The sequence below is a fragment of the Nicotiana tabacum genome, chromosome 12 (genome assembly GCF_000715075.1).
Source record: "Nicotiana tabacum cultivar K326 chromosome 12, ASM71507v2, whole genome shotgun sequence".
NCBI classification, from domain to species: domain Eukaryota; kingdom Viridiplantae; phylum Streptophyta; class Magnoliopsida; order Solanales; family Solanaceae; genus Nicotiana; species Nicotiana tabacum.
In genome coordinates, this window is record NC_134091.1 from 19,610,616 (window position 1) to 19,624,763 (window position 14,148).

The following is a 14,148-nucleotide window of genomic DNA, read 5'->3' on the forward strand; positions in this document are numbered from 1 at the left end:
CCAATTAAATATGATAAAAATTAATTATTTAATTTACAAAACAAACATACAAAATTACGAAAATAATAAAATTGACACACATAAGAATTTAGGATAGCTTGGTGCTACTGGATCTCAAATATCGAGCCTGAAACCCATAGGTATATACTCTGTCCAATTAAATATTGTATAATTATAAAAAATAATTATTTAATTTACGATCGAACATACAATTAATGTTGTTTAATTTATAGTAGACGACATGGACGTGCCGCCTATGCATCCCGGACCTGTCTCCGATGAGCTATTAGTGTTACAGGGCGATCATAGGTCCGCATATGTATGGGAGGGAGAGTTACTGGCGCAGACTCTCCGTACCAGGAGAGTGGACGACATGTGGGGTTTTATGAAGAACAGAAATCTCCATCCCCGTGTAGTCCAGCGCCTGCGGGATACGGATTTCTATAGGATTTTGGAGATCGGGCGGCTGCAGCTCGACTAGTCTTTGATCATGGCTCTGATAGAGCGGTGGCGACCGGAGACGCACACTTTCCACCTGCCCATTGGCGAAGCCACCATCACGCTGCAGGACGTGGAAGTTTTATATGGGATGCTTGTTGATGGACTGCCCGTTGCACTGCCTCAGGCCATGAGAGAGATGACGCGTGGGAAGTATTTGGACATGCTGCAGTAGCTCACTGGTTTCAGGCCACAGGATGAGTCTGCACACTCAGGGGCCAGTCGCATGAGTTTGATAGTTATTCGACAGTATTTGGAGATATTACACCCCGACATCACCGGCGAGGCAGATGATTTGCATATTCACCGGTATACGAGGTTGCTGCTGCTCCTTCTGTTTGGGGGGGTCTTGTTCCCGAACACTTCGGGGAACCTAGTCATCTTACGATTTCTTCATCATCTTCAGCTGCTAGATGATTTACCCCAGTACAGCTGGGGTGCTGCTATTCTCGCCTACGTGTACAGGCATCTGTGCCGGGCGAGCATGGGCACCCAGCATGACGTATGTGGATTTTTACCGATTCTATAGGTGACAATTCTATCTAGTCAAAATTTATCTTAAACTTTACGTCAACTTTGTATATTAGGTTTGGGCCTGGGAGCGGTTCCTGCAGTTGCAGCCACCTCTACCACCATTACCTCCGGATGTACCACCTTCATTTCTCCCTCTATCCAGGAGGTGATTTCTCCGGCGTGGATATGTACGAGATTACGAGGCTCGACATAATCTCCCCCTTTGCAGGGATGTGTTGGATATGTTGGAGGACGCACAGGTAAATGTGTACCTAAACTTACTTGGTATAGCTTCACATGTGTTGCGCATACTCACGTTTTCTGTTGTTAGTTGATAGTTCATCTGGACGCCATACAACGACGACTTGATAGGTGGCATGCCCGATTATTGCTCGACCGGTCGACTGATTTGGAGCACTTCCATCCCGTTGATGTGCCTCGATATTGTGGAGCATCATGCCACGGAGTGGGTACTTCTCCAGTTTGGCCGTCTGCAGTATATACCGAGGGGGCCTACATGGGAGGCCACACATTATCAGCGGGATGATTGTTCCAGGGCGGGCGACGCATATGTAGCATGGCTAGAGGCGCAATTCTATACTTGGGATCGGCGAGCTGACCTGATCCCCCCCTCACAGATCCAGACGGAGACTATTTAACTTTATATGCTTTGGTACTGCCGCGTTACCCGACTTTTTGTCGGGAATCCCATTCATCAAGCTGGCGGTCGGTACGTTCCATACGCCGGGCGGCACGAGGCCCTGGTATGTTTTATGTTATTATTAATTATATAACTGTAACTTAGTGTTCTGTAGTTTATATTTTATACGTTGTGCAGGCTATTGGCCTATATATAGTCTACCATATGGGACTGCAGATACAACAACATGTCGGCGAGGGAGCGACCGCTTTGCACGATTACAGCCGGCAGGTTGCAGAGGTGGCTGTCCGGACACTGCAGCGAGCTCGAGAGGATCAACGCTTGGGACACGACCCTGCTTATGTGGCGCCAGAGCAGTACCAGCGAGGTAGGGGTGTTGCACGAGGTAGGGGTGCCCCTCGAGGTGGGGGTGCCCCACGAGGCAGGGCTGCCGCACGGGGTCGCGGTGGGCAGCGAGGAGGTGGTCCCCAGCAAGGAGGCGTTAAGGCCCCTATTGATGATGTTGATGCTGATCTGCTGGGTGACCTACATGAGCCGGACGAGTATCCCACCAGCATGCCGTCATACAGCCTTGGGATGCAGCTCACTCCAAGGACTTCACAGGTGACCCCGTCGGGTCCACTATTGATCACGGGCATGGACCTTACCGGAGAGGATTGGGAAGCATACTTTTCAGGCTCATCGACCGCTGCTGAGGATCGGCCGACCCGAGATTTGGATAGTGGGCGCCGGCTGAGTTATGGCTCATCATCATAGGCGCAGGTATGTTTTTATTAGTATTAAATTTAAATTTATTTTTTCTTTTCTCATTTATTTTCCATAACTTTATTAATTTTCTTATTAAGGCTTCATCCCCGCCCGTCACGGAGGCCCATTTGTGCGATGCTGACATGGCTGTGACGGATGATTATATTCAGGAACCCGACGAGACCATGGTAAGACAATTTAAATTGTTGTGACTTAATATATACTTTCCTATACTGAGCTGACTTATTCTTCTATAGGTTTCTACTGGACCGACAACCCCTTCTACCGATCCTGCCAGCACCACTGATAATCATGCTGCAACGCATCCTGCTATAAAGAGGCGCCGTGATGAGGATGATCCTGATAGCGTAGCTGGGCAGGATGGGATGCGCCTCAGGCCAGCGGCTGTATTGAAGTACACAGGTTGTGGGACACATTGATTTTTTTTTCCGGAGTATTTTATGTAAATATTATTTTATGTAAATAATAACAATAGTTTTTTATGTTTACATAATATGCGCATTATGTTTTTATTTCCTCGTTCCTTCTTTATTTTAATACTACAACACAAACACAAAATATAGCAACTTAACATAATTTAAATTCAATACAACTAACGAAAATACATGACACGGGAAACATAAAGATAAAGTAGTACACTCAACACATACATGTCATTGTTTAGTCACTGCCGCCCATTATTCTCTGCTCCAACCACTTAAATTTTTCTTCCATCTTATTTTTTTCTAATTCTGCCTCTTTCAGTTTCTCCTTCAACTCCGCAATTTCTCGTTTATATTCTTTTTCATATTCACACTGTTTTAAGGTCAAATCATGAAGATACTGCAAAGATCGTTTGTAGCATTCCTGCTTACAGGGTTCATCAATCCATACCTCAAAATTGCAAAAAGGTTCGTCGAAAACCCTATAAAACTTGTTCACACATATCCAGTAGTGGCGTCCAACTTCACCATCATCCCAACAGTCATTCCTCATATAGTTTTTGCCGCACTGGCACCTTAGTACATAAAGGCGTTCAGACATTTGTTAAAGCGTAAAAAAAAACTTGCTTTTATGGAAAGTTTTGCTATTGGTTATTGTTAAGCACAGAAAATAACTAGAATGCGCCCGTTATTTATAGGCAAGGCAACACACATATCTCTCTCTCTCTCTCTCTATATATATATATATATATATATATATATATATATATATATACAAGGCAACACACATAACGTAGTATTTAACCGCGCTATATATATTCACATAACATAGTATTTAACCGTGCTATTCTTTACGTGTTAAAGATGATTACGGATACAAAATAACTTTTTCTCAGACGGGCAGCTTTTCAGTTCGACAAGACAATACACATAACGTAGTATTTAACCGCGATATATATATTTACATAACATAGTATTTAACCGCGCTATATATATTCATTAATTTACTCAACTGAAAAATATTAAATATCAATAAGATTTTCACATAACGTAGTATTTAACTGCGCTATGTGTATTCACATATTTATCAAAAATCTACATTTAACTCAACTATTTTTGTACTATATTTATCAACTATATTTATCAAATATATTCACATATTTTTCTATTTTTTAATCCAATACTATTTTTGATTACATGAACAGGAGGGAGAAATGCATTAATCTACTCAACTAGAAAATGTTAAATGTTAATAAGATTTAACAACAATGAAAACATAATTTTATTTGATACATCTTGCAACATAAATAAAATAACTACTTGTTATAACATAAACTCATTGATAGTTGGGCACATTAGAAGAACACCCACCACGAGCTTGATTACCACCGCCACCCAAATCAGCCGAAGGACATTTTCGACGGTCGTGTCCTGTTTGCGAGCATATACCATATTTGCGCGCATAAACGGTATCACTAACATCCATTTGGTTCCGTATATGCGTTCTCTTCTGCACCTGTATTCGACGCAAATAGTCCTTGTTACACACCATTTTAAATGGTTCCGTCGGCTAATAATGCTCAGCACTCACTGGCTGCAACTGCACACTATAGGTGTTTAAGTAAGCATCAACACTATATTATTCATCAACGTAGTTGGTTGGCCCTAAACCTGTATGTTGAAAGCACCTGATGGCATGTGAGCACGGCATGTGGTAGATGGACCATGTCCCACAAGAGAATAACCTTCTAGATTCATTTATGGTATGTACATTATTACCCTGGTTTTGATGGATAGCGGTGCGAACTTCAAAAACATTTATGTCATGATCATACTGCAAAAATGAATGCCAATGTGCTCGCCGCCTGCATTTCTCAAATCTCCTCATCTGCATTGGCATAAATTCAACACCCCTTTCCATCAATGACGTTGCAGTTGCAGCCCTTTTAACAAACCTCTTCGCCATCTGCTTGAACGACATCCGCACCATGGCAGTGACAGGCAATCCTCTTGCTAACTTCAATAACCCGTTGAAAGACTCTGACACGTTTGTAGTCAGAATTCTCCATCTTCTTGCACCATCCGCATGCAAAGTTCACTTATGAAGCTCAAGTCGCATCAACCAATGATAGGCTCTCTCGTCTTCCTGCCTGATAGATTCCATGTGCCTCCGGAATTTATGCTCTTGGTGGTCTGTTGCTGCCATCCACATCAAATCATGCAGATCCTTGTTGGGATGTGCCTTCTGGAAATTGGCCTTAAAGTGCCTCACACAGTAACAGTGGTAGGCATAAGGTTCTTGCCATGCAGGCAAGTTCTCTATAGAACTTATGATACCACCATGTCGATCAGATATTAGACATATGTCGGAACGCTGTTTGACAACGTGCTCTTTCAAATGGTTCAAAAACAGCGTCCACGTCTCTTGGCTTTCATTGGCATAAATAGCAAAAGCTAGAGGAAATATTTGTCCATTAGCATCTACTGCAACGGCTATCAACAGCTTGATATCATACTTTCCATAGACATGAGTGCCGTTTATGGATATTACCGACCGGCAATGCGGAAAACCATCAATTGCTGGTTTAAATGCCCATAACACGTAATTGAATATATATTCTATTTTTTTCGGACTTCGCTCAAGCTTCCATTCAACAACCGTCCCGGGGTTAAAGTGTTACAGTGCGGCCATGTACTTGGGTAGAGTTGCAAATGACTTATCCCAGCTACCATAAATAATTTCAAACGCAAGTTTGCGCCCGAGAAATGCCTTTCTTTTGGTAATGGTATGGCCATATTTCTGGTGGACTGATGTAATGCACTCTTTGATTTTATACTTTATGGACGCTTCAAGGTGTGGAATAAGGACAAGAGAAATCAAGTCAATATCCAAGTTGTAGTGATTCTCATTGAATGTGTCCATTTCACATCTGTGGGTGGGAACGTATTTACCTACTTGTCACAAACCTGTTTTCTTCCTGCTCACACGCAGCATCCAATGACAACCCGTAAACCATCTGCGGCAAACAACCTTGTATACCTCTGGAGTTGACTCCCATACTGTCATCTCATGACACTCTTTTATGTTGTGCATTTTCGCCGCCCTGCTTAGGCGCGCTTTATCAGGAAAAAATATGCCCTTTGCCAGCACCGTTAGTCTCGAATCATCTCACATTGTTGTATGACTTTCATCAAAATCCCTTGTGAGAGCATACACATCCGGCATACTTGGCAAGTTATCAAGGTAGGGAATCTTTCTTGAATGAAACGACACTTGAGACTCGTACACTCTTGGTCTAATGGGTGGTGGAGCATACTCCCTCGTCAAATCAGGTCCTTCATTCTCTTCCTCCTCATCACCATCCTCATGAGGGAAGGGTGTGTCGTCTCCGGAATCATCGGCATTGTTGTCATAATCATTGTTCTCTTCCTCACTCTGTGCATCTGCCAGATCCCGATTTAATATGTCGTCTTCGGACAATTGAGTGAGGACAGGTAGTTCAACTTGCTCGTTTTCATTGCATAAACAACAAAATAATAAGCTACTGAAATTAATAAATACTTTCTATATAGCTGTATCACTTCACTTACAAGTCGTAACGTGTTGACATTCCTTGATGGACATTATCCTGTTGGTGATGACTCCCGGATGGACCACCATAATCCAACATACCAGAACTACGCATATTCCAACTGGGCGTGAGTTCATAACTTGTAAAAGTCATATCTGGCCAGTACCCCCTGTGGAATATATGAGTGTTAATACAAATTTAATACAATAAAAATATATATCGTAACACTAAGGAAAATTGAAGTTTACCACTCGTCTTGTGGATTATGTAAAGCATGAGAGAAATTATTTCCTCGCTCCTCATTCGCCCGTGGTGATAAGTTTAAATCAGGGCAAACTCTTTCATCCGGAACCTGTCCGACAAAAACTGCTCCAAAATAACCACCCGATGACTGAGGGTTATCCCTACTATGCGCAACCTCATTATTGCGAACGTCTTCGACCTTGACGTACATTTCCAACATTTTTATCACAAGAAATTTTCGGTATTCATCCGGAGTCCTCAAAAAATCCCTCAAAGTTTCATCATCGTTGATGTTAAACTCAGCGTAACAAGCAACCCCTTGCGGAGTGACGGAATACGGATATCTTCCGGTTACTTTAAGGGTCACCGAACGTTTCCTCACACTCATTTTATTACATAACAACGATACCAATCTATCGTACTCCATTGTAAGTGGCAATTTAACATGACACTGTGGAGATAAACTATAGCTCACAGAGTTATTCGCCACCACAACCTCACCCCCCCAATATAATGAAACCCTTACTTTTCGCTCTTCAGACATTATGAAAAAATACTTGAGAATTTAACAAGAAGAAAAATTTGAATGAGAGTTACAAATATTTTTGAATGGATTTTTGTAAAATCCTAACGCCTTTAAATAAGGCAATGCCTAGCTTAAAGAGCGCTATGCATAGCTGTATAACGCGGTTTACAGTGACATTATATATATATATAGCACTCTTTTAAATAGCGCTATACTTTACGGCCAAAACTCCGTTAAAGTATAGCGATCTTTAAAAGAGCGCTATATATAGAAAAGTCACTCTTTTTTTTAAACACACATTTTCGTCACACTGGTCCAAAAGAACCACAAATGGGTTCTGAGTTCCAATTTCATGTTTGAAGAGGGAAAAAATTTCAACTTTCTGGTCTCATGCAAATTCAAAAACGATTCGTTGCTCGATTAAAAGCCGTGATTGGTTGTAATAGGAGGAAAGCCTGAGTAGAAAAGGTGTCGCAACTCGCAAGCATTTATGAATTATGATGTTCCATTTGGTAAAAAAAAAAAAGCAGCCATTTATGTGGCGGTCAAGATTGTTCAAATAGTTTCTGTTGAGAAAAAGTTTACCTCTATCTAACTTAAAGCGTGCATTATAGGAGTAGTTGTATATTACGAGTATTTAATTTATAGGAAAGTTTTGTTTTTAGCGCCATTTTATCTTTGAACTTTTTATAGTGAACCATGTCGATATTAACAAAATTATCAAGTAGGGTTGTATAAGATCAAGGGCGGATTTAGAGTTTGGCAGCCGGATTTATCTGAACTCAATACTTTCGACGTAAAATATAAATTTATGTATAAAAATTCATTAAAATTATAACAAATGATAGGTCTGAACCCATAACTTTAGAAATACAATGAATTGAATGTTAAAAACCTTAAAAGTTGAACCTATAGAATCTAAATCTTGCATCCGCCTATGTATAAGATTACGTCGGTAGAGTTTTACTTTTTGACGTCGAAGGTGTAATACAATTTTACAAGAACATGATTTATAATAAAATAAAATAAAATAAAATAAAAAACTGCTAGGCTGTTTCTAAAGTTGAATTTATTTATTTATTGTTATACGCTATTCAAAGTACTTTTCACTAGATAGCAAATAGCCAAGTGGAGCTTGTGGTTCAAAAGATCAGGCTCGTTCGTTTGACTTGATTTTTTTGGTTGTGCAGTATCTGGAATATTTCGAATGACATCCTATGATATTTTTAGTTTACAGGCCAAAGTTAAAAATTGTGCGGTTGCTATTATGTTGTCTCCTAATTCGTGCATGATTTGTTGGTTACCGGTTATAATAGCGTGCCAACTTAGAAAAAAATTCCAAAATCCTAAAGACCTCATAATTTATACACAATTTTCTGGCTTATACTATCGTACATCTGGCATATTTGCACATATAATGTTGGATTATTGGTGCTATAATTATTGCATATAAAAGAATGGTAAAAGAGGTACACGCTTTGAAATTGTCTAAGAGCCCGTTTGGATTAGCTGGAAAAAAGTAGCTTTTCAGCTTTTAAGTGTTGAAACTTGTTTTATAAATAAGCAGTTACCTGGTTGGATAAAAGTGCTGAACCTTAAAAAAAGCTATTGAAGTGTTTGGTAAACAAGTGCCGGTAAAAACTTTTTCCTGTTAAAAAGACAGAAATATCCTTAAAACTGTTAACATTATAAAAGAGCTGATTACTAAAATATATTTTATTCATATAATTAATGCAAATAAAAAATAATTTATATTTTAATTTAATTTCAATTTAAATGATTCCTTAAGATAGTTTTTACAAATATAATTCTTGAACGCTCATTTTTAGTTTGTTTTTTTCCTGTAAAGAAAAATAATTTGTTCCTCTAACTAATAAAGATTCAGAATATAAAATCATAGCATCAAATTTTCAGAACACTGATTTCTGAACCCTCAACAGTTGAGCTGCATGACACAAATCACACATGACAGTGATCTAACTTTAGATCTTAACTCAGTGTTATTATAGATCGAATTGAATATCTATGTTGAAATCAAGTCCTACTACTCTTTAATTTCAATAAATCAAGTATTACTATTCTTTAATTTCAATCGTTCTAATTTCAACCACTTAATTATATGCATATTTCAAGAGAACGAAACAAAATAATATTTCTCAATTGGAATGTAAAATAATAAATATTAGTGTTTTAAAAGATTCATACAACTACAAGTATCAAGCTTCACAAATTTCATTGACAATCAAATCGCGAAGACCCATCCAAACAAGATCACTTTGCTCTTCCATATTTTTCGCATTTATATTGTTATTAGCTCTCAAGGATGTACCAACAGATGGAACATATCTCTCATTCTCAGCTGCTCGGAATGCATCACCCATATTGCATTTCTTTCTAATATAGTTATGAATGGCCATAGTAGCAAGTATGATGTCTCTTTGAGTGTCACTGTGATAGAAAGACATGTCTCGCAAAATAGACCATCTTGCTTTCCAAACCCCAAATGTGCGCTCTACAATATTTCTACAAGAAGAATGCAAATAGTTAAAATTTTCAATTCGCCCTCTTGGTTCTCGTAATTGTCTTGTTGCACCGCGACGGAATTGTGCTAGGTGATATCTCACATTATCTCCTTTGTATGGAGCCATATATCCCTTCATATGCGGATATCCTGCATCAACTAGATAATACTTATTTTCAATTGGACGTGAAAAGTTGAGTTCTGATCTACGAAGGGCCTCACCAAATATACGACTATCATGAGTTGCTCCTTCCCACCCAACCCATGCAAATGTAAAACACATATTAAAATCTACGACATCAAGAATATTTTGAGTCGGATAACCTTTATGTCCAATATATGGTATCTCTTGACCTTGCAGTAATCTTGCTTTAACATGTGTGCCATCAAGTGCTTCAATACAATCCTACACACATTTACAAGTATAAATTTAACTTAAGTTAGTAATACTTATAGAAGTTAAGTTATAAGTTTAATAAAAAAGAATTATGTAAAAATATTTCTTACTCTAAAGAAAGGGAGATATCGACCATTACATGGCTTGTGAGCTCCTGCACCATCATTATAATTTTGATGTGGTCTAATTATATCTCTTGCAAGCTCACAAATGGCCTTTAAAACACTATAAAAGTGTCTATGAATTGTTTCTCCCGAATGTTGAAAGATTTCCTGTATCTATCGATTTCCAGCTCCATGTGCACAAGTCATCAAGAATATGCCTAGCATCTCGTGTATAGAATTCCACGTGTGGGTTTAAGCCCATACTTTTCAGTTAAGTCATTCGATAGATCAACAAACACCGACTTCCTCAATCGAAAATTTTCATAACAACGAGTCTCGTTTCCTCTCAATATCTCTTGAATAAATACATTTCCAGAGCGACTAGATGTACGACAAGGTTCCTTGCATAAGTATTTTTCGTAATACATCAAAATCAATTTACCTGCTATTTGACATAAAGCCGTCCATTCCTTCTCATCTTGCTCCCTCTGTATTTCCTCCGGTTCTTCTTCATCTTCATCGTCTGACGAGTAACTTGGATAAGGATCAACTATGTCACTAGAGTTCCAACGTGCCAATACACTTCTCGATGGATGTCTCATCAACTGCAGGAGATGTAGCAGTGCTTTTGCTAGACATAAACTCTATGAGAGAGTATATATCCTCTTTTATTAATGTTGCATCTATTTTTTTCTTACTCTTTCTTACTTGACTACTGGTGCTAACACCATCAGTTGATTTTTGTCTTTTTAGTGATGGCTCTGGAAACATACCCGAATTTATATTTTGTAGATCATCACTTCCATCACTCATTTCATCATTAAGATGAATAAAGTGTTCTTTGTCACAATCATCAATAACATTTATTCCTTCTTCATCAAGATTAAGTCCAATGCCGGATGATTGTTTTTGATTTGCTGCACGTGCTCTTTCTCCTGTGGCAACAACATCAACAAACAGTGCATCGTAGCGAAACCATATGAGCGAAAGATCTTTGTTCCTAAATTTCTTATATTTTGCATTCTCCTGTAAAAAGAGAAAATCAAAACTACTTTAATCAAACTGATAAAATTAACAATGAAAAAAAAAATAAGAATTACACATATAATAATATGAGAGATGTACCTTAATTTTTCGCTCCCACCAATCATCATCTGTCATAATCGTATTGTTCGTGGCATCTCATCCTAAACTGTCTCCCCTCTCATCAACTGCTTAAAAAGTGTCCATTCGCCTTTCATGTAATCCCAATGGTTTTTTATTTTTTTTTATCATAGTCTTTTCCCGTCTTCTTACGGAACTCGTCAACAATACTTTTTCACCCATCTTTATTTAAGTAAGTGTTTGGTCTATTTCCTTTTCTAACCTCTTGCTCACACAACTCAAGAAATATAATATGTGTATCATCGTCCCACTTAGCATTGTCCGGCATAATTGAATGTAAATAATCTGAAGAAAGCAGAACAACCAAGAAGCTAAGACTGAAGTTGCATAAAGAGAGCCTAAAAGAGCCTTGTATTTGACAGAAAGAATGCCTTTAGGTGTTTGCTTTGAGGCTCCGTGATGAACTAAAGAAGGCAACAATTGAAACAAATACATTTGGTGAAATACAGATTATTTTGCTACTCTAAGTGACATATATTATGAAGTTTTAAAGCTTATTTTAAATAGAAATCTCCGTACAGAAACACAAGGCTGAAACAGTACAATCAATGACCACACATATGTATGTTAGTTTGCAAAGCACAGCCATTCCTAGGCCCAAATAAAGGAGGTCAGTTATGGTAAGTTGATGGCCAACATAAAAGTAGTCTAATAGATTCAGAGGATTCATATAACCAACCACAACTAGCTTTTTGAATTGCAATATATATATATATATATATATATATATATATATATATATATATATATATATATATACACACACACACACACACACACACATATATATATATATATATTTAGCTTATATATATATATATATATACCTAACATCGACTAAATAGATATTGCGTGGCTATGTAACAGTTGTATCTCTTCATCTTTGTCTCCTTTTTAATTAGAATTTCTATTTCAACTTCATAAACAAAATGTGATGGATCATGTAGGTGATTCCATAAAATCTGGCTGCTACTCTACAGAAACACAAGGCTGAAACAGTACAATCAATGACCACACATATGCAACTCATGAAAATAAAATAGCAAATAAAAGTCAAGAAACAGCTTTTGAAAAAATTGTGCTGTTTGAGATACTCAGCACTTTACTAGCAATAAGACGGCTAATACGACGCAGAGCCGATTTTTATACTATATTTATATGAGAAAGAAAAGAAAACAACCAATATAGTACTACTTTTTATCAACAAAAGTTTTTGGATGACTGAAAACTATATTCATTGTACCCAAAACTTCATTGATTAAATTTTTTTTGGGTGACAGAGTTGAAATTAATCCAAGAAAAAGCCAAATAAAAAGGGAATTTCCCATTAAAATTAATCCAAAACTTTGAAAACACACTAGGAATTGAAATTCAACAGGAAGATTAAACTTAATGGACTGAAGAGGCTTTCAAATTGGAGCTGAAGTTGGGAAGAGTCTGCAACAAGAAGAGGAAGAAGAACGCAGAGTCTGCAACAAGAAGGGAGAAAAGAAAGATATCGTGTGTTTTAGGTTTTTTTTACTGAGGGGTAATTTCGGAATGAAAAAAAGTTATAAGGGATAAGAATATAATATCTTTGGTCAAAGTAAGGTGGCTTTTAAACCAATTTCGAAAAAGTTGGGTTTACCCAACTTGTTGGTTTTGGCTTTTTTTTAAAGCATATTTTAATCTTTTTAGCCCTTTTTCCGGTTGCCAAACACTACTAAAAGTTAAAAAGTGCTTAAGTTATTGGTTGGTTCATCATCTTCGTGTCAGCTAGTATATTTTAATAATGGAAAATTTTATTATATATACTATTAGAGACAGATTCAGGATTTAAACTGTATGAGTTCATATTCACAATTCTATCACATCTCATCTTATTTAATGGGTTCAAAATTTATTATTTGTATATATTTAATAATTTTATGAGCAAAAATACAGTGTATGAGCAAAAGCACTGGATACGCTGCACACGATAGTACTTGTTCAAATGGGGGTAAATTTCACAAATGGTCATATAACTATGATATTTTTTCACCAAAGTCATAACTTTATTTTCTCACTCAAAAATCGTAAAACTATGAATTTTTTTTCATTAAAGTCATATAACTTTGTTTTCTCACACAAAATCATAAACTTGCACTAACTCACACAAAAATCATAGTGGTCAAAAAATAAAATTTTCGGTAGTATTTTCTTATTTTACGTTCTTTATTTTTATTTTCAATCTAATAAATAATTATCTAATTAAAATAGGAGAAATATGAGTATATTTTTAGCCGCTCCCAAAAATAATAGCCGATAAAATATTTTTTTTATATATATGTGTGTATTATATACTATGCCTTTTGGCTAGCAAATGCAATTACTTTCGGCCAGCCGATTAATTTTATATTTTCCCCTTAAAATAGGAATGACCCAACCCAGCCTGACCCAATACCCATATATGTAAGTTAAAATAATACTAAAAGTGAATTATTCCCCCATAAACTTAGTTCAGAATGCATGAGATTTTGACAAAAAAAAAATAAAAAAAATAAAAGGTATAATTAGAGAGCATTTGAAATAAAAATGCTATTAATTTGAATAAAAATCTTAAAAAGAAAAATAAAAGATAGAAGTATCATGTTTTGAAGGATTTACTATTCACTTTTATTATTATTTTAATTTATACATATGCGTATTAGGTCGGATGGGCCAGGTCGGGTTGGGTCATCCCTATTTTAATTGGATTATTATTTATTAGACTGAAAATAAGAAAATAAAAAACCATAAAA

The 14,148-nt window shown here is 37.1% G+C and overlaps 2 protein-coding genes across 2 annotated transcripts; both read right to left on the reverse strand.

Annotated features, from left to right (window-relative positions):
- Nucleotides 1-9,419: 9,419 nt before the first annotated feature.
- On the reverse strand, nucleotides 9,420-10,284 carry LOC142167037 (uncharacterized). The gene is made up of 2 exons (XM_075227189.1): nucleotides 10,261-10,284; nucleotides 9,420-10,130 (listed from the first exon to the last, which is right to left on the reverse strand). The coding sequence occupies exons 1-2, from the start codon at nucleotides 10,282-10,284 to the stop codon at nucleotides 9,420-9,422; spliced, it is 735 nt and encodes a 244-aa protein (XP_075083290.1).
- Nucleotides 10,237-12,087, reverse strand: LOC142167410 (uncharacterized). Its single transcript, XM_075227574.1, has 2 exons — nucleotides 11,351-12,087; nucleotides 10,237-11,251 (listed from the first exon to the last, which is right to left on the reverse strand). Exons 1-2 carry the CDS (start codon nucleotides 11,384-11,386, stop codon nucleotides 10,784-10,786), a joined length of 504 nt encoding a protein of 167 aa, XP_075083675.1. The 5' UTR covers nucleotides 11,387-12,087; the 3' UTR covers nucleotides 10,237-10,783.
- Nucleotides 12,088-14,148: the final 2,061 nt, after the last annotated feature.

Coding starts and splice junctions, on each gene's coding strand:
- LOC142167410 (XM_075227574.1), bottom strand. CDS start 11,386: ATGACAGATGATGATTGGTGGGAGCGAAAAATTAAG. Junction 11,252..11,350: donor GGTGGGAGCGAAAAATTAAG/GTACATCTCTCA, acceptor CTCTTTTTACAG/GAGAATGCAAAATATAAGAA.
- LOC142167037 (XM_075227189.1), bottom strand. CDS start 10,284: ATGGTGCAGGAGCTCACAAGCCAT. Junction 10,131..10,260: donor TGCAGGAGCTCACAAGCCAT/GTAATGGTCGAT, acceptor AAATGTGTGTAG/GATTGTATTGAAGCACTTGA.